Source organism: Marmota monax, unplaced genomic scaffold, assembly GCF_021218885.2.
Source record: "Marmota monax isolate L192 unplaced genomic scaffold, Marmota_monax_Labrador192_F-V1.1 WCK01_AAM20220418_F8-fsc00001, whole genome shotgun sequence".
In the NCBI taxonomy this organism is placed as follows: domain Eukaryota; kingdom Metazoa; phylum Chordata; class Mammalia; order Rodentia; family Sciuridae; genus Marmota; species Marmota monax.
Window position 1 is genome coordinate 30,247,784 of NW_026693777.1, and position 23,098 is coordinate 30,270,881.

General features: G+C 37.2%; 1 protein-coding gene across 1 annotated transcript in view; it reads left to right on the forward strand.

The window, feature by feature from the left end:
• Nucleotides 1-1,493: 1,493 nt before the first annotated feature.
• The window catches only part of Dlgap5 (DLG associated protein 5), a 43,375-nt gene continuing 21,770 nt past the window's right edge, over nt 1,494-23,098 (forward strand). Inside the window, exons 1-10 of the mRNA XM_046461923.2 lie at nt 1,494-1,632; nt 4,754-4,959; nt 8,468-8,661; nt 11,428-11,490; nt 12,331-12,415; nt 12,502-12,624; nt 13,504-13,574; nt 20,232-20,506; nt 21,856-21,983; nt 22,361-22,487. Of these exons, the coding sequence (XP_046317879.1) occupies nt 4,755-4,959; nt 8,468-8,661; nt 11,428-11,490; nt 12,331-12,415; nt 12,502-12,624; nt 13,504-13,574; nt 20,232-20,506; nt 21,856-21,983; nt 22,361-22,487 (1,271 nt within the window). The 5' untranslated portion in view covers nt 1,494-1,632; nt 4,754. The remainder of the gene's footprint in view (nt 1,633-4,753; nt 4,960-8,467; nt 8,662-11,427; nt 11,491-12,330; nt 12,416-12,501; nt 12,625-13,503; nt 13,575-20,231; nt 20,507-21,855; nt 21,984-22,360; nt 22,488-23,098) is intronic.

The following is a 23,098-nucleotide window of genomic DNA, read 5'->3' on the forward strand; positions in this document are numbered from 1 at the left end:
TAGCTTTTGAATCGCCTCTTTAAAAGCCCCCTGTTCCTGCTGATGGGCAGAATCACAGCTTTAGGGACAGGAGTCCCCAGTGTTTCTCCTTTGTTAGCAAAGCAATACAAGGTTCTATTTCCTTTTTCTCAAAACTGGTGTCCTTGTTATTGGATTGGCATGGGGGACAAGGGCAGAGCTTTTGGAAACAATTTCAAAACTGGCCATGGTGGGGGTACTCGTGAAATCCAAGCAACTAGGGAGGGTGCATTCAGATTTTGATTTAGAGGCCAGTTTAGGCAACATAGCAAGACCCTTGTCTCCACAAACAAAATTAAAAGGAGACATCATTTTGCACCCTCTGGAGGGTTAAAATGAAATACTGACAACCCTAAACGTTAGAAAGCACGGGAATAACTGGAGTGCCTATAAATCAAAGGCAGGACTTTGGAAAACTGCTCGTTAATTTCTTAGTTAAACCTACCCAGAATGCCCCAAACAAGCTATGCCTAACTTTCCCCAACAGAAATTAAAATGCCCTAAAAAAGAGATATAGCTAAGATCATAACAACTTCGTTCATTCTAGACCAAGATCAGAAATAACACAAAGGGGCGAAAGGATAAAGCATTCAATGTAATACTTCTAGGCAATAAAAATTAACTGTTGGCTCATGCAACAGTACTCATGCATCCTGAAAACTTGCTGAGAGGAAGATTAAGTTTCCTCCTGATGGAATCAGTGGAGGGAACTCTGATGATGGGAATCCTGATTGGCCATTAGATAAACAGCTGTTTACATTTATTAAAACCCTAAATAAATAACCCTAAAATAAATGTAAAGCTGTTTACATTTATTTATTATTGAGTGCATTTATTGTGCACTCAAAAAAAAATGCCTTTCACCAAAATATGTAAATTTCTCCTTAACAAAAAATGGACAGAAAGGAAAAAGTCACTGAAGAATGTAAGGAGGAATTTGTGTGGCAGGCCCTTTCTTTTAAATGTTGAAAAGCTGGGCGTGGTGGTGCTCAGAGGCAGGAGAATTTCAAGTTCGAAGTCAGCCTCAGCAACTCAGCAAGACGCTGTCTCAAAAATTTAAAAAGGAGGTGCTGGGTATGCAGCTCAGGAAAAAAGACCCGCTGGGGTCTGTCCCCAGTACTGCAAGTAAATGAAATGTTTTCTGGCTAATAATGTCTTCTGGATTTTTGTGACTAAACAAGGCCGGGAGATTCTGGGAGTTCAGGGCCGTGGGACGAACTCGCCCATTGCATACAGCTGGCTACCAGAATTCCGCCAGAATTTGGCTAAGGCACCTGAGTTCGCTCCCTTACGGCTCCGCTCTTCGCCTTCAGCGTGGCGGTCCCGCCTATTTTTCCCGTCACACCCATCTATTGAACCGTCCCTTCGCCTTTCAATCAATTCAAATATCGCACAGAGCGAACCTATCGCAAGATTCGTCGAAGGGAAGAGGCGGGCACTTTCCCGGAAGTGCTGGTTAAAGCCCCTCCAATCAGAGGCTTGGTACGGAAGGTTTGAATTTTGCGCAGGTTTGGCTTTTAGCGTTCCTGCTTCGGAAGCGACCGACGTTGTCCTGACTCGGAGGACCCTCATACTTTTAGTTTGGTTGTAGTTTCGCACTAGAAAGTGCCTCAGGTAGGTGGGTTCTGGAGAGCTGCGGGGAGTATCTTGGTCCGCTGCCGGAGACGATCTGAGGAGTGGGACAGTATATGTAAATTAAATGCTTCTCTGAGATCTGTCGGTCGCCGCTCGGGGGAGGGCTCTCAGGGACCGGGTTGCCTCCCGAAGCTGATGGCAGGATCCTCCCAAAGTGTAAATGTTTGTTGCCGTGGTTTATAGAGCAGTCAGCGTTTTACCAGTGGGATGTAATTGGCTTTTGAGGTAGCACAGTGCTCCACGATGCTGGACGTTGAACATTCCAGGAGCTCCTCCCAGATCTTTTGACGACTAAAAACTCCCAGCTGAGAACCTCTGGCACGCCAGACTAACGCATTCTAGACTTTTAAGTTGGAAGAAACTCCAGGCAGCCAAAGAAAATTTAAGATGTGTGTGAAAGGCAGGCTGCCTGACTTGGGATAGACCATCTTTTAGCTGTGTTAATGTGGGAAGTTAATTTACCTTATCTGTACAATGGTAATAATACTAAACTACTTTGTAGGGTTATTGTGACAAATATACCCTTAATGTTAGATAGTCTTTTTGAAAAATATTTTTTTGATTGTAGGTGGACACAATATGTTTTGTTTGTTTGTTTATTTTTATTTGATGCTGAGGATAGATCCCAGTGGCTCATGCATGGGAGGCAATTGCTTTACCACTGAGCCACAACCCCAGCCCCTAGATAGTCTTTTAAAGTAACTAATAACAAGTTTTAACTTTTACTATTTAGCAAATCACATAATAGTAACAAATCACATATTAGAGGAGACTTCTTCATGAAAAGCATAGCTCATGTCACTTTTCCTGGGCTCTTCAAGGAGAATGTTACTAGTATCCAAGTGGGATGCTAATTATGCTCTTGTAATTGCTTAAAATCGTGTTTTTAGGGGCTGGAATTGTGGCTCAGCAGTAGAGCTCTCGCCTAGCATGGGCGGACCCGGTTAGATCCTCAGCCCCACATAAAAATAAACGCATAGTATTGTGTCCATCTACAAAAAAAAAAAAAAAAATCGTGTTTTTAAGAACTTTCAAGTAGAAATGTGAAGGTTCATGGAGGGCAATGCGCTTGAAGACAGCTTAGAAATGTGTATCTCTTCATCTTTATCTTTTGCTATAACCTTTGGAATAAACCAGTATATGTAAATTAAATGCTTCTCTGAGATCTGTGAGCTGCTTTAGCAAATAACTGCAACCTGAAAACAGGGGTTGTGGAAACCCTGATATATAGCTAGTCAGTCAGTAGCACAGGTAAAACAATTTGACATGGGATATGGGGGCAGTCTTGTAGGACTGAGCCCTTAACCTGAAGGATCTGATGTTGTCTTCAGGTAGATAGAATCAGAATTGTATTGAATTAGAGTGCATCCAGCTGGAGTCCCCTGCAAATTGATTGCTTGCCTGACTGACATGAGACATGTATTGAGAGGTCTGGGGACGTAAGTTCAGTAGTAGATTGACAAGCACGAAGCCCTGGGTTCAATCCCCAGCACTACAAAAAACAATAACAGAAACTTAGCAGTACCTTGTGAGAATATGATGGTAGAAAGGGAGTACTTCTATATATTCATGGTGCCCATAACTTTTTAAACCTTCTAATCACAGAGGGGACTTCTTACCTTCTTTTAAACTGTCAAGACTTTTATTCTGGAGAACAAGTCTTCTCTCTAGCTTTGTAGTTTTCTTGAAATATCAGGTGCATAAGTGACCCCCTTAAACTTTCCACTATCCTTTATTATTCTCATTTGGAGTCACTGTTAGAACTTATGACACTGTCTTTATTGACTTTCTTGTTTTTCTTTAATACATTCTCAAAAAATCTTTCTAAAGAAAAGGATGTGTACCAAGTAAACTATGTGTTTTCTTGCTTGGATAAAAAAAAATGGGGCAAGGGCTGGGATTGTGGCTCAATGGCATAAAAATAAATAAATAAAATGTATTGTGTCCATCTACAACTAAAAAATATATATGCTAAAAAAATAGTGGGGCAAACTGATGTTATCTTTCTGCATCACTATGGTAATTATTCCTGAAAAACCTTTCTTTTCCCAGTTTAAAAATCCATCTGCCTATTTTTGGACAAGTCTAATAGGCATCTGGGGGGTGTGTGTGTGTGTGTGTGTGTGTGTTGTGTTTTTTTTTTTTGTTTTTTTTTTAAAGAGAGAGAGAGGTAGAGAGGGGTAGACAGAGAATTTTTAATATTTATTTTTTAGTTATCGGTGGGCACAACATCTTTATTTGTATGTGGTGCTGAGGATCGAACCCCGGGCCGCACGCATGCCAGGCAAGCGCACTACCGCTTGAGCCACATCCCCAGCCCGTGTTGTGTTGTTTTGAAGTGAGAAGAAACGCCAGGCTATTCATCACCAGGGTGTTACTGGCAGCATCCCCTAGGGATCCTGCCTGGATCCCCTCTGGCTGGATTCAGTGTCCACAGGCATAAGAGACACACACAAAATGGAAAAAGAAAAAATGAATTTTATGCAGTTTAATCAAACTGGGGAGAAGCAGCTAGAGGAGGTGGTAATAGTGTTGCCTGGTAACACAGGGAAAGTTAAGGAAACTGTTCTATATACAGTCCTGTATGTTCCCTGTTTTCACCTTTACTTGCACGCTTCTATTTCAGTGTTCTTTATGGCAATTCTGGAGCCTCTTGTCTATATTCAGTAGACTATAGTTTTCCTGGGCTTCACTTCATCTATCAAACAGGTTCCTATTTAGAACTCCAAAATAGGTTGTATCGTCTTGTCTCTTGATAATCTCTTTTCTATTCTTCATTGTCACATAGGTATTCCATTATGCATTTAATAGTTTTATTTCAAATAGCTCTGAAGTGGGAGGGAAGATGAACTGGAATCTTAATTTTTAAAAATATCTAAATGAAAATTCATGTTGGGGGCTGGGGATGTGGCTCAAGTTGTAGCGCGCTCGCCTGGCATGCGTGCGGCCCGGGTTCGATCCTCATCACCACATACAAACAAAGATGTTGAGTCCGCCGATAACTGAAAAATAAATATTAAAAAATTCTCTCTCTCTCTCTCTTAAAAAAAAGAAAGAAAAGAAAATTCATGTTGGTTTCTATTTCTCTTTTCCCTGACAGTATGTCTTCATCACGTTTTGTCAGTCATCACAGAAAGGATTTAAGTACTGAAATGATTAGAACTAAAATTGCTCATAGGAAATCACTGTCTCAAAAAGAAAACAGACATAAGAAATACCAACGAAATAGACACATTGGTTTGAAAGATGTTGAATTAGATGAGACATTGCAAGAGCTTGTTCCAGAAAAGGCCAGTACCAAGCCAAGTAAGTAAAGTTCTGTTGTAGTTTTAAGTATTTGGGTGGGGGGGAGGTGGGGTGGGGGGAGTACCAGGGATTGAACCCAGGGGCACTTAGCTACTGAGCCACATCCCCAGCCATTTTTGTATATTATTTAGAGACAAGGTCTTGCTAAGGCTGGCTTTGAACTTGTAATCCTCCTGTCTCAGCCTCCCCAGCCACTGGGATTACTTGTGTGCCACCACGCCTGGCTTAAGTATTTTTAAGAGTGAATAAAAGTTGATTTAATGCCTGTGAGTAAAACAAAAAGAACAAAACAAAACTGGCCAAAAACAAATTTTTTAAAAATGGTCAAAAGAGTGGAGCTTTGAAATATTCTAAATAACTTGGTGTTTTCTACAACTAAGTCCTAGCCATTTAAATTAAAGGCCATAAATGTCCCTAGCTAGGCTAAAGCCATTTTCCTATGGAGGTACGATAGCATTTTATTATCTATATTACCTTGTAGGAAACCTAAAGTTCTTAACTTCTGGAACTTAGATAAGTAATGACAAGGTTAATAAGAAACATAAAAATAGAATGGGTAAAAAAAACCTGTGAAATAACAATAAGAAAACATCACTCCTGGGTATTTATCCTAAAGAATTAAAGTTTATGGGTGTGTGTGTGGTGTGTATGTGTATACATATACATATGTATATACATATTTCAATATGTGTATATAACAGCACAATTCACAGTAGTCAGATTATAGAACCAACCAATAGGTGTCTGTCAATGAATGAATAGATAAATGAAATATAAGTATACATAATGGAGTTTTATTCAATATGAAGAATGAAATTATCTCATTTGCAGGAAAATGGATAGAACTTGAGCATTATGTTAAGTGAAATAAGTCAAACTCAGAAAGTCCAGGATCATGTGTTTCCTTTTCTCTCATGTGGAAGCTAGAGAGTGGGGAATCTCATGAAAATAGAAGAAAGACCAGTATAGTAAAGTAACCAGCGAGAGAGAGGAAGAGAGGGAAAAAGGAGATATACTGAGGAATGATATTGACTATATTAATTTTTGTGCATGTATGAATATGTCACAACACTTTTCATATACAATGTACTAATTAAGATATGGAAAAAAATTAAAGGGTAACTCAAACAGAGCAAGAAAAGGGCAAAGAATTCACCCTGGGGCTGGGGTTGTGGCTCAGCAGTAGAGTGCTGGCCTAGCATGTGCAAGGCCCTGAGTTCGATCCTCAGCACCACATTTAAAAAAAAAGAAGAAGAAGGTAATGTGTTCAATTACAACTAGAAAATGAATATTTTTTTGAGAGAGAATTTTTAATATTTATTGTTTTAGTTTTCGGCGGACACAATATCTTTGTTTGTATGTAGTGCTGAGGATCGAACCCGGGCCGCACGCATGCCAGGCGAGCGCGCTACCGCTTGAGCCACATCCCCAGCCCCAGAAAATGAATATTAAAAAAAAAAAAATTCATCCTTACAGTTTGCCCAAAATGATTTGGGGCCATTAGACAAGACAAACTAAAGAAAAGTAATCTCAGGAAAGATAAAAAATGATGAAAATATAGTGTCTTAGAAGGCAAGGGATTTATAGGGAAGGAGGAAGAATAAGAAATGATTTTTCATTTAGCCAGGAGTCATTGGAGTTCTATTTTATTGTTTAGGTGGCAGTAAGATAAAGCCAGGGTAAATGGAGAATTTAAAAGAAGATAGTCTTCTTAGAAGTTTTATAGAGAAAGAAAATGAGGTGTCAATTGTTTAACTGTTAATTACTTCGGATTTTTCAATTTCCAGGACCAGTATGAAACATATATGACACTTAATTGATTCTGCAAAGGGTAACATTGGCCTAAAACATTTCTTCCAGATATATCATTTTTGCGATTCTGAAGAAAAGTAAGAAAAAAAGAATTGGATAAAAACTGTTGTGGGGTTCTTCTGTTTTTATTTTTAACATGATATCATCAGTGCTGTTTGAAGGTCAGAGGAAATGAGCTAGTAGTCTGGGGGAGAGAGAAAAGAATACCATCCCTTTGGAATTGAAAGGAAATGAAAATATGGGCATAGAATGATATGGGAAGACCTTGAAAGAACCAAACATTTTTTTTGTCTAAGAATAAGTAAAAAGTGGACTGGCTATTTGCAAAGTTACAAAATACTTAGGAATAATTTTTAAAGGGTGTGGTAAAATTAAGAGTTCAATTTTAGCCATGTTAAATTTGTGATGCCTATTAGACATGTAAGAGGAGATGATGAAAAGGTAATTAAATACACAAGATGAGTTAGGGGGAAAGTCTGAATTAGAGATATAAACTAATAACTTCAGGAACTCCTGAATTTATATGGTGGTTGAAATTGTAAGACTGGATGTGATTATCCAGAATTGTGAGTGGAAAAAGGAGAGAAAAGGGTTGGACACTTCAACATTTAGGGGGCAAGGACATGAGGAAACAAGCAAAGAACTGAGGAATAGCACCAAATGAAGTTAAACCCTTAGATATAATTTCTAGTTTATAGGAAAGCATGGAGGAGCTGATGTGGTAGTGTACTATACTAACAAGGCTGAGGCTGGAAGGTCTCATGTTTGAAATCACCTGGGCAATGTAGCAAGATCATGCCTTAAAATAAGTAAAAAGAGGTTAGGATATAGCTCAGTAATGAAGCGCTTGCATAGCATGTGCAAGACCCTGTGTTCAATCCCCAGTACTGTAAAATAAAATTAAATACATAAATGAAAAAAAAAAAATGGAGGCTAGAGGAGTTAGTAAAAAATCCAAGAAAGCAAATATGGTATACAAATATAGAGTGTATGACATTCAATACTGTGGGTCTTTAGAAGATTATCTTATAAGTTAATTAATTTAAAATTGAAGTAATAACTCTGGACACTTTGGTACATGCCTAAAATCCCAGCAACTAGGGAGGCTGAGGCAAGAGGATGGAAAGTTCAAGATCAGCTTTAGCAATGTAGCAAGACTCTGTCTCAAAATAAAAGAAGGGCAGAAGGGCTAGGGATATAGCTCAGTGGTAAAGCACCCGGGGTTCAAAACAAAACACATGCCTGGTACATATAGCAAGCCATTAATATTTGAACAAGTGAAGGCACACACAGGAACAGTAATTTTGAAAAGACTAGGGGTTAAAATAACTTTTAGTTAGTGCCACAGTCTGGCTGGGCACAAATAACCTAGCCGCCATGAGGCACTTGTAGGTTCAAACAGGAACTACTTTAGTGTACTCCACGTGCTGTCCCCGGGAACTCTCTCCGCCCTCAACAGGGCTCCAGGAGAAGCACCCCCCCCCCAATCTTAATGGCTCGCTGGTGTCACCTCTCAACCACTCCTTCTGGCGTCATCCCAACTCTGCTGTGGCTCTCAACAAGTTAGAATATTAAGGAATAAATTATTAGAAGCGTTTCTTGAAGCAGTTAGACAAAATGATTTTTAAACATTTTCTGTAACTTTTTTATTTGAAATGTTTTATATATTGTGTTTTGATTTTTTTTTCGTGCTTAGAGTCATTGAAAACTGTCCTAAGTGAAGAAAGAAAACAAATGCTTCAAAAATACAAAGAAGAAAAGCAACTTCAAAAATTAAAAGAACAGAGAGAGAAAGCTAAACGAGGAATATTTAAAATGGGTCTTTATAGACCTGAAGCACCTTCCTTTCTTTTATCAAATCAGAATGCTATGAAAACTGAGCCAAAAAAGGTAAATTAATGATCTTAACTTGATAAAGAAGAATAGTTCCTTTTATCTGGAACTTTCTTTAAGAAATAAAATGACCAATGCCTTTTCTTTTAGTCCTCTTATTAATTTAATTGATTAACTAATTGGTTGAAGGTGGGAATGACATAACAGTAGCTCAGAAGAATGAAAATCAGGCTTCTTGGGGTGCAGCAACTCAAAAAGTTGAGACAGAAGGATTGCAAGTTGAAGACTAGCCTCAGCATCTTAGTGAGACACTGTCTCAAAATAAATAAAAGGGATATGGATATGGTTCAATGGTAGAACACCCTGGGTTCAAACCCCAGCACCACAAACAAAAAGAAAAGAAAATCAGATTCCTTGATATATAAATGGAGAGAGGATAGACTAGGAAATCTGGTTCAGCCAGGCCAAACAATACTGTGCCAAAGGATTTGGCATTTATCTTGTAAGTAAGTTATGGAAAGTCAGGGGAGATTTATAAATGAGGTAGGGCCATCATCAAGTTAATAATTCAGAAAGTCTACCCTGGCCTTAAAAATTACAGTCTAGAAAGGAAAGCATTTATGGATAAGAAGATAATTTGTGAGACTATTACAGCAGAATTGATGGGATAAGTTGTCTGGGGCAGTGGGTTTAAAAGGGAAACTGGTGTAAGATATATTTGACAGGACTGGTGGCCAAGTAAATGATAAGGGTTGAAGGAATTAATAAAGAGTCAGAGACAGATGATTCTGGAATTATTAGTTTCAACAAATGTACAAATTATGCCATACTGCCAAAGAGATGAGGAAGACAGAAGTAACAAGCTTACATGGGTACACGTTTGTGAACTTTTTTTTTAACTTATTTGGGCGACCTATATAGACAGTTGGGAATAAAAATTTTGAAAACAGAATGGAGATTGGTGCTAAGATATGGACTTAGGATATAACATTGAGGATATAGATGTGGTTTAACTATAGGATTAAATGAAATCCCTTCAATGAAGATATATAAAATTATTATTTTTTTTTTAAAGAGCACCCTCAGGTGAGCAGAAGTCAAACACCAGGGTGAAAAGACTTGTCAGGGTGGCAGGAAAACTAAAATAGGATAGAAGATAGAGGAGGCCGTTGGATTTTTTATTTTTGAGACAGGGTCTCACCAAGATACTGAGGCTGGTCTTAAACTTGGCAGTCCTTCTGTCTCAACTCTTTGAGTTGCTGCACCCCAGGAAAACTTTAAATCTTCTGACCTACTGGCTATTCTAAAAGTATATAACACAGATCTCATTTTAAATAATGTGTTTCCAAGAAGTCATTGTATATGAGTTCCAAATTTAAATAAGAATGGAATGATATAAAGACCTAAAATATTGCCTGCTTTTCTGGGCCTTGTGAATCTCATTGATTCACTTGGCAAATCTTTGATTATTTACTCTGTATATAGCATGATCTTAGAACAATAAGGAAGAGACTAAAATTAATGGCTGTAGTTCAAGTTGGAAAGATAAAGCTAAATCTATTCTTTGTATGTTAGAGGAGGGAGAGATTATTTCTGTTTGCAAGAACATCAAAGACCTCTTGGAAGGGGTTATATTTAAGGTGGCTTTCCCAGAATATGTAGGATGTCAGTCATTGGTCCAAATTGTAAATAACTATTTAAATAGTGTTATAGGTAGAGGGGGAAAAAGAGGCCCATCACTGTGTTAAATAGCAAAATTCACTAGTAGCTAGCCCTATTTTGTATTTTATTTAGAGACAGTCTCACTGAGTTGCTTAGTGTCCTGCTTTTGCTGAGACTGGCTTTGAACTCACAATCCTGCCTCAGCCTCTCGAGCCTCTGGCATTACATGCATGCTCCACCATGTCCAGCAATCCTATTTCTATAGCACTAAGTTTTTACTGAGATTTGGAGATACAAAATGGCATCTCATCTAGAGAAATCTATAATTACGCTTCTTAAAAGAATTTTAGAGTTGACAAATAACTTACTACCCTAGTCTTTCTCCTGTTAGGTTTTTTTCTTCAAGATATGAAAGCAAAGTTATTAAAACTAAAAAAGTTTTAATAATTTAAGTGGAAATTTTTTAAGTTTTTTATTTCCTTTTTTTTTCTTTTTGCTGGTATTCATTTATCTCTTTTTTTCCTTTTTGGAATGGGGATTGAACCCAGGGCTTTGAGAATGTGAGGCAAGTGCTTTGAGCCACATTCTAGCCCTGAGAATCTCTTTTTATAAACAGAAAATGAAAGATCCTAATACTCAAGTCTGCTTATTACCCTCTTCCCAAATATGTCTAACTTATCATATTAATGAGGATTATAGTACAGGGAAAATATGGTTTGAAGTTTCTTTTCCCTAATGGAGAAATATGAGTAAGTTTTGAAGCTATTAAATTTAAATCCAGTAGGGCATGGTGGCGCACACCTATAATCCCAGCGACTGAGGAGGCTAAGGCAGGAGGATCGCCAAGTTCAAAGCTAGTCTTAGCAACTTAGTGAGGCCCTATCTCTAAATAAAATTATAAAAAGGGCTGGGGTCTAAGTGGTTAAGCACCCCTGTGTTCAATCCCTGGTAACAAAAAATTAAAAAATAACTTAAATCCAGCCAGAACCAGAAGAAAGGTAGGAATTTTTAGTAAGTATTTTTTGCCATAAATAATTGAAGATAAAATTTAATATTAAACTGGGAATTTTGTTTCATAATGAGACATGAAAGTAAGCTTTTGCCAATTCATTTTATGTTTTTTTTTTTTTTTTAAACTGGATTTTCATTTGACTGTTAAAGGCTATTCCATATTCTGGACGGATTACAAGATCAAAGGCCAAAGACCAAATTGAACAAACTAAGGTACAATTGATAATAGATCCATACCAAACTTTGTGTCGCCATCTTTATTTACTGAACTCGTATTATATATTCCAAGTTACCTGCATGAAATGTAAATAGCTGAAAACATGTGCTATGAAAAGCACATAGCAGATGAGTATTATGGTTTCTAAGAAAATGGAGTGGTCAAAGAGGGATAGTATGACTTTTATCTGGTCAGAAAGCTAAGTTTTCATGTGTTTGGTAGATTTTGGGTCACTACCACAATCCTAGCACTTTTCTAGTCTATGGGATACATAAAGAACAAAATTCTCTGGCTTCATGGAACTTACATATCAGACTGGCAATTTAAAAATTTATATATTTTTATATATATATAATAATGATTATAAGTATTATGGAGGAAATTTTAGAAGAAGGGAGTTAGGGAATACCAGAAGTATGTGTTGGGTAGAATTTTGATTGGGGCAATCAGGGAGAGGCCAACTGAAATGATGGCATTTTGAGTGGGGTCTTTAAGGAAGTGAATCATGGGAAAGAGTTCTCTATCCAAAAGAAGAGTTTTCTAGGCAAAATTCAAGGCTCTCAAAATGAAAGTATTCCTGTTGAGTTCAAGGACCATCAGGTGGCTATAATTAGCTGTGTTGTCAGTGCTTAATTCTAGGACTCTAAGAAAAGGATATAAGGAAATATTTATAATTGAAAACTTTTCTTCCTTTAATTTTATTTAGGTTAATAGATTTTTTTGCTGGGTAATTTATAATTGTCAGGATTCAATTGAGGGATCATTTTACAATTTAAAATTGTCATAGTTTGATTCATTATGCAGTTAAATCACATAGTACCTAATTTCTTAAATAGATTGAGAATGGGATTGATGTTCGAGCCATCCGACCTGTTCAAAAACAAATTGCAGAAAAGAAAGTATTGGACAAAGAGAAAAAAGGTAGGAATATTAACAATTACTGGTGTTATCACAGTAATAACTTATTAATACAAAGAACATTTGATTAGATTATCTTCCCCTTGCAGTTGTGCGGCCTGTTATGCCCACATCAGTGAGAATGACCCGATCTGCTACTCAAACAACAACGCAGATTGTAAGAACAGTCTCAACTAACACTACAAGAAAGCCTGTCACAAGAGCCACTAATGGTAAGAACTATTTTTTGATCAGTGACTTAACCAGAATGTTTTGTCCCTTGAGGTTGTTATTGGGTTTAAATTTTAAAACCAGCATGTACTTTTTGAGTAGGAAAGAGAGAAATGGAAAATTCAATTGGGAAAGCAGAGTCTGTGTCCTGACATTCAGTTAGCACACAGCGAGAGCTGCAATGTTGAAGCACCTGAGTTAGTATAATCAGTGCTCTGAAGTGAATACTTAATGGCCTAGATAAATCACACTTTATCCATTTGTTGAAATACAATGTAGATGCTGTTAAAGTATATTTAATGACATGGTTAATGATACACTAAGTGGACAAAGAAAAAAACAGGTTAGGGCTGTGGATATAGCTCAGTTGGTAGAGTGCTTGCCTCAAATGCACAAGACCCTAGGTTTGGTCCCCAGGCCCCCCCCCCCCACCGTCCCCCCCAAAAAAGTATGGGGAAAAAAACAGATGAAACAGTAGTGTCACTACTCTGAAAAATAATACATGAACATGTGGACATAGGAAAAACTGAATAACATGCTAAAGTGTCAATTCAGTAATGGAATCTTGAGTGATTCATTTATTTTGGTGGTGGTTCTTGGTGTTTTTCTTTGTTACCTGTCTATAAGATGCATTTTTTATTCAGAGGAAAAAGTAAAAGATAAAACACATTTGTTTTGTTTTGAAACAGATGGCCTGTGTTTGGCAGGAAATTTCATTTATTTTTATTTCTTTTTATCATGTGACTTTTAATCATAAAAAATCCATCAAGACATGCATTTGTATTGTCACCTTTTTTTTCTCTTTCCCAGATTACCTTAGTAGCTTTAATACAGCATTTTTTATCAGCCAAAATTTATATCTAATTTGATTTTTATTGTAGATAATGAACCTGAAAAAAAGGCACCAAATAAAGGAAGACCTGTGAAAAAGACAGAAACAAAACCTGACAAGGTAGAGAATAAACATCTGTTTATCTCTAGATGCTCTGAAAATCTCTTGCTACTTTCATAAAGTTGAAATTACACATATAGAGCTGCTTCAAGAGGTTAACCTACATGTGTGTTAAAGCCTCTTGAACCATAAAGAATTATGAGAATTTACTATTGTTGTTTTTTCAGGTGTCTTATTCTCAGAGCTTTATAGGTAAAGGAAGTATAATTTGGTTAACCAAAAGATTATGGAAAAAATAATAAAAACAGCTGAAAAGCCATTATGAGAACTAGCTAAGAGATAAGTTGGAGAAAGGTGAAATGTATTTACTTTGTATTCAATTAGACCTGAGTTTGTTTATTGTCTCAGCTTCCAATTAGCTGCATATCTTTGGGAAAGTTATACAATTTGAGTTTGTTTTTCCATCTCTAACATAGAATACCTACATAGTCCAGTTTTAAGAATTAAATAAGCTAAAATTTCTGATGGTATCTAGCATAGAGTTTAATAAATTGATAATAAAAAAAGAAGCATATGGCTGTGTGGCACAAGCCTGTAATCCCATGCCGCAGTCTGGCTGGGCACAATCAGGAGCCACTTGTCAAAAGAAACTAACTTTATTTTTAGAACCACACACGACAAACAAAATAGTCTCTCAGGAAAAACCCTCAGAGCCTCAACTGCCACCACCGGCTTTCCCCAAGCCTCTCTCTCCCCCACAAGCTTCTCCCCACCTCCCACAATCCTCCTGCTCTTGAGGCCGATTGGCTGGGTCACGTGGGCGGAGCCAAAAAAGTCCCCCAATGAGCAGCTCCGTGGTCTGAAAGGGCAGGGAAACAGTCCAATGAACATCACCGCAGAGGAGCCAATCAGCTAGATGTTGCTGGGGCCGAAGGTGTTTTTCTTGTCATTTTTGGAAAAATTACAGGATGCAATGACCAAAAAGACAATAAAGGATTAGATGGTAAGTGGTTATCAAATGAAACATTAGATTTACACATGATTATTGCCCAAGTATTTAACTCATTAGCTAACTCATCAATTTGATTCATAGTATATGGAGTAATAATTTTATTGGGAGAAATTCCAAACACTCCCTTTGCTGCTTTTATTCCTTTGAGTATTAATTGTCCTACAGCCTCAGGATACCTAGTAAGAATAGTGTTAGGAGAATAAGATAAATGTATCCATAATAATGGACCTTCTTGCCAAAATACTCCTGTAGGAATATTTTTTGTTGGTAGTACAATAAATAATAAAGGCAAACTTATATCAATTCTATCCAAATGCATATTTTCCATATATGTTTCAATGATTTTTAATGCCTTTCTTGCTTCAGGCGTTAACATTCGGGGTGAATTTGGATCTGATGGACCTTTTAGGATATCAAATAAAGGTCCCAACTCTCCTGTTGGTATACCTAAATAAGGCCTTATCCAATTTATGTCTCCTAATAACTTTTGAAAGTCATTAAGTGATTTGAGTTGATCTACTCGTATTTGAATTTTTGGTGGACGGACCATGGTTGAGGATAATAGAACTCCTAAATAATTAATTGGAAAATTTAATTGTACTTTATCTATTGCTATCTCTAGATTATAATTTTTTAATAAGTTTGTAAGTGTGGCATAACATTCTAGCAATGTGTTTTTATCTTTGTGTGCTAATAATACATCATCCATATAGTGAAATATTTGTAGTTCAGGATTTTGATTTCTAAGTGGCTGGATTACTTTGTTAACATAAATTTGACACATAGTTGGGCTGTTAGCCATCCCTTGAGGGAGTACTTTCCATTCATATCTCTGATCAGGACCTTCATGATTCAGTGCAGGGATAGTAAATGCAAAACGTGGACTATCCTCAGGATGAATTGGAATTGAAAAAAAACAATCTTTAATATCTATAACTAAAACATACCAGGTTTTTGGCAAAGCAGACAACTGAGGAATCCCTGATTGAGCAGGTCCCATAATAACCATCTCATTATTAATGGCTCTTAAATCTTGCAATAATCTCCATTTACCAGATTTCTTTTTGATGACAAAAATGGGAGTATTATGGGGAGATACAGAAGGTTGTATATGTCCTTCTGCTAATTGTTGTTTGACCAGGTCATGGGCTGCTTGTATCTTTTCTTTAGTCAGGGGCCACTGAGGAACCCATACTGGTCTTTCTGATTTCCAAGTAATTTTTATTGTCTCAGTGGCCCTTTCTGAAAATCCAACCCATGTCTGTCTGTTCCTTGATCTATTTGTATTGGTGCTGCTATACCTTGTTCTTGTTTTTCTAATCTTTTTCCTTTCCTAAAACCTTGTCTAGTCATAATAGTGGGTGCATTTTGGTTGATGTTATTTGTTAATGTCAAACCTAATTGATCTAGGACATCTCGTCCCCATAAATTTATGGGAAGATGATCCAATACATATGGCTGTATAGTTCCTTCACATCCTTCAGGATCCTTCCAATCTAATACCATTGCACTTCTATGGGGATTAGTCGCCACTCCTAGGCCTCGAAGCGTTTGAGTGGCTTGTTGTAATGGCCAATGTTTTGGCCATTCTTGACGAGAGATGATGCTAAGGTCTGCACCTGTATCCAGTAGCCCATTAAATTCATGTCCTTGAATATTTAGTTTTAGCATGGGGCGAGAATCTAAATTTAAAGAAAGCATAGCCCAATCTACACCTGTGGAGCCTAATCCCTTGGAACCTCTTTCTACAGTACGACTGGAAAATTTATCATGTAGGCTGGGTATTATTAGTAACTGTGCTATTCTATCTCCTGGTGAAATTACTGATATACCCTTTGGAGAACTGGCTATAATTTTTATTTCACCTTCATAATCGGGATCAATTACCCCAGGACTTATCATAAGTCCTTTTAGAGTAGAAGAGCTGCGTCCCAATAATAAGCCTACTGTTCCTTTGGGAAGAGGTCCTTTCACCCCTGTGGGAATGATTTGAACTCCCATCTCTGGAGTTAGTACTGCTCTGGTGGAGGCGCAGATGTCCAACCCTGCGCTCCCTCTGGTTTGTCTGATGAGGGATCTGATGGACAATGTGTCCTGGGCACTACCCTGATGGGGTTGCTGGGTTCCTCCAGTGCTCCGTATATTTGTGGTTTTGGGCCCCGGAGCATTGGGCCCCCCTGTCCATTTTTTGGCAATGGAGCCCGATGCCTTTCTCCACGATATCGTGGATAAACACCTGGTCCTTGTTCGTTTTTTGATAATGGAGTACCCTCTATGGTGGTTTGAGAACGGCATTCATTAGCCCAATGTCTCCCTCTACGGCATCGTGGGCAAATACCTGGTATTCTACTCCTTTGATACCTAGTTTTGTTAAACCCTCCTCCAATGGGGCAATTCCTTTTAAAATGTCCTGTTTGTTCACAATTGTAGCATGTTCTTGGCCTGGCATCTAAAGCCTGTTTTACTGCAGCTGCCACAATTTGCCCTTGTTCATTAATGTCTCTGGCATCTAAAGCCTGTTTTACTGCAGCTGCCACGACTTGCTCTTGTTCATTAATGTCTCTACATAATTTAATATATGTGTTTAAATCTTCATGTTTCCATGGTCTAATGATATCTCTGCACCAACGATTCGCTTGCTCATAAGCCAGGTGTTTTAGTAATGGCATTGCTTGTTCTGTATTCCCAAAAACTCTGGTAGCTGTTTGAATAAGCCTATCTACAAATTCAGCATAAGGTTCATTAGCTCCTTGTATTACCTTAGATAATTGACTTTGTAAACCTCCATGTCCTTGTAAAGTCTTCCATGCCTTAATTGCATCTGCAGCAATTTGTGCGTATACGCCAGGATCATATGCAATTTGTTGCTGCTGATCCTCATAAGGTCCCTTTCCTAACAACATATCTAGATTTCTCTGAGGATAACCAGCTGCTGCATTTCGCCTAGCCGTCTCCTTGCAAAATTCCTCATTGGCAACCTTCCATAACAGGTATTGTCCTCCATTTAGCACAGCTTTACACATATTAGCCCAATCTGCTGGCGTCATGTTCAAGTTGTTAATGGATTCGACCATGCTTACAGTGAAGGGTGCTTGAGGACCATAGGTTGTTACAGCCTCTTTTAGCTGCTTCACTGTTTTGAAATTTAAAACTTGGTAAAATCGCTGCCCTCCTGCCTCAAATACAGGGCATGTTAATATTTGAGACCTTGTCTCAGGATCCCAACTATCAACTGCGGGGGTTGGGGGCCTCCCAGCATATGGAGGTGGCGCTGTTGGTTGGACACTTACGCCCTCTGGTGATAGAAAGGTGTTAGTAGCAGTCTCCTGTAGAGGTGGTGCTGTTGGTTGGACCCTTACACCCTCTGGTGATAGAAAGGTGTTAGTAGCAGTCTCCTGTTGTAACTTTCCCCCTGATGGCTTTTTCTGTTTTATACTTTCTTTCTCTGTCTGACTAGCTTGAGAGGCCTTCTCTTTTACTTGAATCTTTTCCTCTGTCTGACTAACTTGAGAGACCTTCTCTTTTACTTGAATCATTATGTCTTCTCCTTCCTCTACCATTGTCTGAACTGAAGGCTTTGGACTAAGCAAACAAGATACGAATGTCCACAATGGCAATGTGCCAACTGGCAGAGTCCCTGGGCTTTTCTTTTCTATTCTTTTTAAATCTTCACCATGATGGTTCCATTGTGATATATTCAACAACTCCTCCTTAAAAAGCCATGGGCTACATTTTTGTATTGTATCAACGTATGCCCTGACTGCTCTTGATTTTACTGGGATTCCTCCTTCCTCTAACAATTTACTTAACACTCTTTCAGTTTGTTTTTTACTAATTTCTGATCCCGTATTTCTACTATAATACAACCCAACAAGATGACGCCAAACAAAACCGAGACAGAATGAAATAAAAAGGGAACAACAAAAAGTCATTATAGCCTTTCTATCCTCCTGACATGTGCATCCGTCCTTTCTCCCTATCTGTTCCTCAGACGTAAATAGTTTTTCCTCAGATGTGAGCGGTTTTTCTTCCGTCTCACTCATCTCCAGGGACAGGCAACTTAAAACAAAAGTGAAGCAAAATAAAAGAGGAATCTTAAAATGGCTACCCATCCTCTCGCCCTGCCCTCAGGGGCGAGCAGTTTCACTTACCCTCAGTCGCTCCCCGTACGGGCCACCAAATGCCGCAGTCTGGCTGGGCACAATCAGGAGCCACTTGTCAAAAGAAACTAACTTTATTTTTAGAACCACACACGACAAACAAAATAGTCTCTCAGGAAAAACCCTCAGAGCCTCAACTGCCACCACCGGCTTTCCACAAGCCTCTCTCTCCCCCACAAGCTTCTCTCCACCTCCCACAATCCTCCTGCTCTTGAGGCCGATTGGCTGGGTCACGTGGGCGGAGCCAAAAAAGTCCCCCAATGAGCAGCTCCGTGGTCTGAAAGGGCAGGGAAACAGTCCAATGAGCATCACCGCAGAGGAGCCAATCAGCTAGATGTTGCTGGGGCGGAGGAGCCAATCAGCTAGATGTTGCTGGGGCCGCTGTGAGCCAATCATCAGCCAGCAGCTGGAAGTTTGCTGGCAGCTGGAAGTTTGCTGGGGCCCCTTTGGCTGTGGCTCTCAACTTCCAGCTGCCAGCAATCCCATTAGCTCAGGAGGCTGATGGAGAAGGATTGCAAATTCAGGGTCAGCCTCAGCAATTTTGCAAGGTCCTAATAAGCAACTTAAAATAAAAAATTTAAAAGGGACTTGGAATGTAGCTTAGTGGTAAATTGCCCCTGGGTTAAATTCCCAGTACCCTCCCCACAAAAAGAGGCATTTTTATTTTTTTAAATTTGTTTATTAATTAGTTTTTTTAAAAAGGCACTATAGAGGGCTTAATCTCTTGGTTTATAATCCATTTTACAATTCCATCTTTAAAAAAAATGTTTTGTTCAAGAATAAGAAATCTGTTTATATTCTTACTAAAAATCACATGTAGATATTTTAAGAAAAGCACTATGGGATGAATCTTTACAATCTTTCAAGCTCTTCCCTTGGATTTATTTTCCCCTTAAAGATTTATCACAGGTTTTTACTTTCACTGACACTCCACCCTTCAGGGTAATGTTACCACTTAAATGTTTGTCCAGGTTGAAATACCTTATTTTGAGTTCAGATCTCATTAAAAATCACAAGCATTCCCAGAAACTTAGAAACCTAAAACTTTTGTTAAAAATATGTTTGATATTTTATATGGTATATCTTACTGTGTCATATTGAAAAGTATTGTTCTTATCAAGAGGTTACTTACATCTAAGATTAGTTTTAAAAAGAATTTGGTCCTTAACAATAGCAGTTATCTAATACTAAATTTCTGATTCTCAAACTAATTGTGATTATCCATGTAATTTAAGTAAAAAGTGTATTTGTTAGTTGAGTAATTTTTTCCATCTTCAACTTTCATATATATTTTATTTTCTTGTAATGCCTACAGAGTGTTATATGCTCTTTTAATAAGAATTGGTTCTCTCTCTTCCAGGATCATAGGGGTTTAATGTAGCTGGTCCTCTAATTCCCTATATATATTTTAATTGTATTTTTTTCCTTTCAAATTATATATAGGGGACATAGAGCTCAATTGTCACATTTTTCAATCCTGTAAAAATTGGTTGAATGTATCCCAGGAAGAGAAATTCTCATTCTGTTCCATTTACTTATATCTAGGTTGTTTCTTTTAAACTTGATAATGAAGAAAATACTTTGGATTCACAAACCAGTGCAACAAATAGAATGGATCCAGATAAAATCTTATCAAAAATGGAAAACTTACCTAAGAAAAATCCTGCAAAAACCAAAGCAAAAACTTCTTTTGCACCTAATGATTTTATGTTTCATCCACTGGATGGTTTGAAGACCTATCAAGTAACACTCATGACTCCCACAAGTGCCGATGCTTTCTTGACACCCAGTTATACCTGGAACCCTTTAAAATCAGAAGGGTAAGAATATAAATCTTAAAGAAAAAACATATATATATATAAACACACTTGTAAAATCTTAATGAAACCTTTGCCCAGAGGGGTGGTAACAAATGCCTTTTTTAGATTTGGCCTATGTTTTCCTACATTATTTAAGTTAGTGAAATATGCTAATTATAAATGATGAGGATGTGTTTTTTTATAGACATTATTCAAGGTTGAGGTTGTAGCTCAGTGGTAGAGAGCTTGCCTAGTATGGCACTGGGTTTGATCCTCAGCACCACATAAAAATAAATAAATAAAATAAAGGTATTGTGTCCATCTATAACTAAAAAAGAAAACAAAAGGGCTGGGGTTGTGGCTCAGTGGTAGAGTGCTCACCTAGAATGCACAAGGCACCGGATTCGATCCTCAGCACCACATAAATGTAAAATAAAGATATTGTATCCACCTAAAGCTTAAGAATAAATATTTAAAAAAAAACAATATTATTTAGAAGGGTAAAAATAATGCTTTTGTAAATTTAGCATTTCCTATGCATTTTTATTATTTTTACTCTTCAATTTGTAGGTTTCATTTACTCTTAATAAGTGACTTAATTATAACACTTAAAAATTTGTATTTATACAGAGAAATACAGATCTCTCTCAATATATGTTTGTACATATATATAAACACAGAATATATATATACACACACACACACACACACACACATACACATCCCGCCGGTACTGGGATTGAACCCAAGATCTTGTACATGCTAAGAAAGTGCTCTACCACTGAGCTACATTTTCAGGTCTTTTTATTTTATTTTGAGACACGGTTTCACTAAGTTGCCCAGGCTGGCCTTGAACTTGAGATCCTCTTTCCTGAGCCTCCCAAGTAACTGGGATTGTAGGCATGTGCTATCACTCCCAATAGAACAGAAGTAAATTTTTTTACAAGAGGAAAACTGCCATAATTCAGATTTTTTGTTTTGTTTTTGATGCAAGTTCCTTTAAAATATTAGCTCTAAAAAAATTAATTGCATAGTTTGTGGGGATCAGTTAGACTCCTTTTAAAAGAAAAGGTAATATTGTTTGGCAGCAAATATACTAGAAACTACTCAACAGCATTAAAGACTATTAAATGCTTATCTTCTATTAAGAGATCTTCAGAGTCTTTGAATATCATTAGAATTGATACAGATGGACATTCCCATTATATGTACTTAAGTTTTTTTTTCACTCCAGGATAAACTTACTTTTTAAAAATGGGAACATTTTTATTTGACTCCCAGGTTTTAAAAAACAAATAGAATTCTGAAATCCCTTAATAAGATACATGGAGTTAATGTTTCACGAAGTATATTTTTGCTGTTGTTTTTAGTGATAAGACTCAAGAAGCAACAAATGAAATCTTGACCCCAACATGTAAAACTTACTCTACCAAGACAGTACAGCAAAATTCAAATAAATTACAGTGTCCTCTGGGTTCTCTAACAGTTTCAAATCAAGGTATAGTATTTAACTAAATTTTTACTTACTTTTTTAGATTATGATTTATCAGCTTTGTTTAGAGTTCATTTCTTTCGTATAGCTCAGAGATATGACCTCAGGTTCCAAAAGTAAATAAATAAAAGGGAGAGTATGAATGAAGACATTTGGAGAGAAATTTATAATAAAAATACAGACAGGAAGTAAGTGTAAATTTGAAGAGATGAAAAATCTCTTGAGCACCACATTAGAGAATAGGTGAATGAAACAATTGAGGCAGAAATAAAATTCAACATTGAAAAATTGAAAAAAATTGAAATTTTTAAAAATCGCCTTTTTGTGTCATTTTAAGAATTGCTATTTTGAAATTTGTATGTAATATTTTCTTTAATTTTTAGAACATAGCGTAAATCAAAATGAAGCTACTACTAAGAATTCAAATGGCCTTTCAATTAAGGATGTCCCATCACTTGAATTAAATGAAGGTCAAAAGTCTCAGCCAACACACGATGTACCTTATTTCAGGTTTGTCTCTTTATTCATTTACTGGCTGGGGTTGTGGCTCAGCGGAAGAACGCTTGCCTAGCACATGCGAGGCACTGGGTTCAATCCTCAGCATCACATAAAAATAAATAAATAAAATAAAGATATTGTGTCCAACAGTAACTAAAAATTTTTTTAAAAAATATCTAATCATTTAAAACTCAAATATTTAGTTTTGTGTATATTTAACATAGTATGTTAGTGGGGTGAATTTTACATATTTTTACATTCTAATTATTTTTTCAATAGCTAGTATATTCATTTGGTTGCTAGTTCAAAGGGTAGGCAGTGCAAAGGGTATAAGTGAAAAGATTCCTTTCCAGTACTATCTCCCAACCCCATAGTTTGAACCTCCATGGAAGTGGGTATCATTCATTCCTTGTGAAAACTTCCAGAGATAGATAATGCATATGTAGACAAATATAGAATTTTTTTCTTTAAATTATGAGCAGTAGTGTATAATACAAACTATCCCATTTTCATTTAATGTTAAATGTTGAAGACATTCCATTTTAGTACTTAAAAGAGCTTTCGTACCTTGTGTGTATGCACATGCAGATTTGTGTGTTCTTTTTGGGGGGAGGTTACTGTGG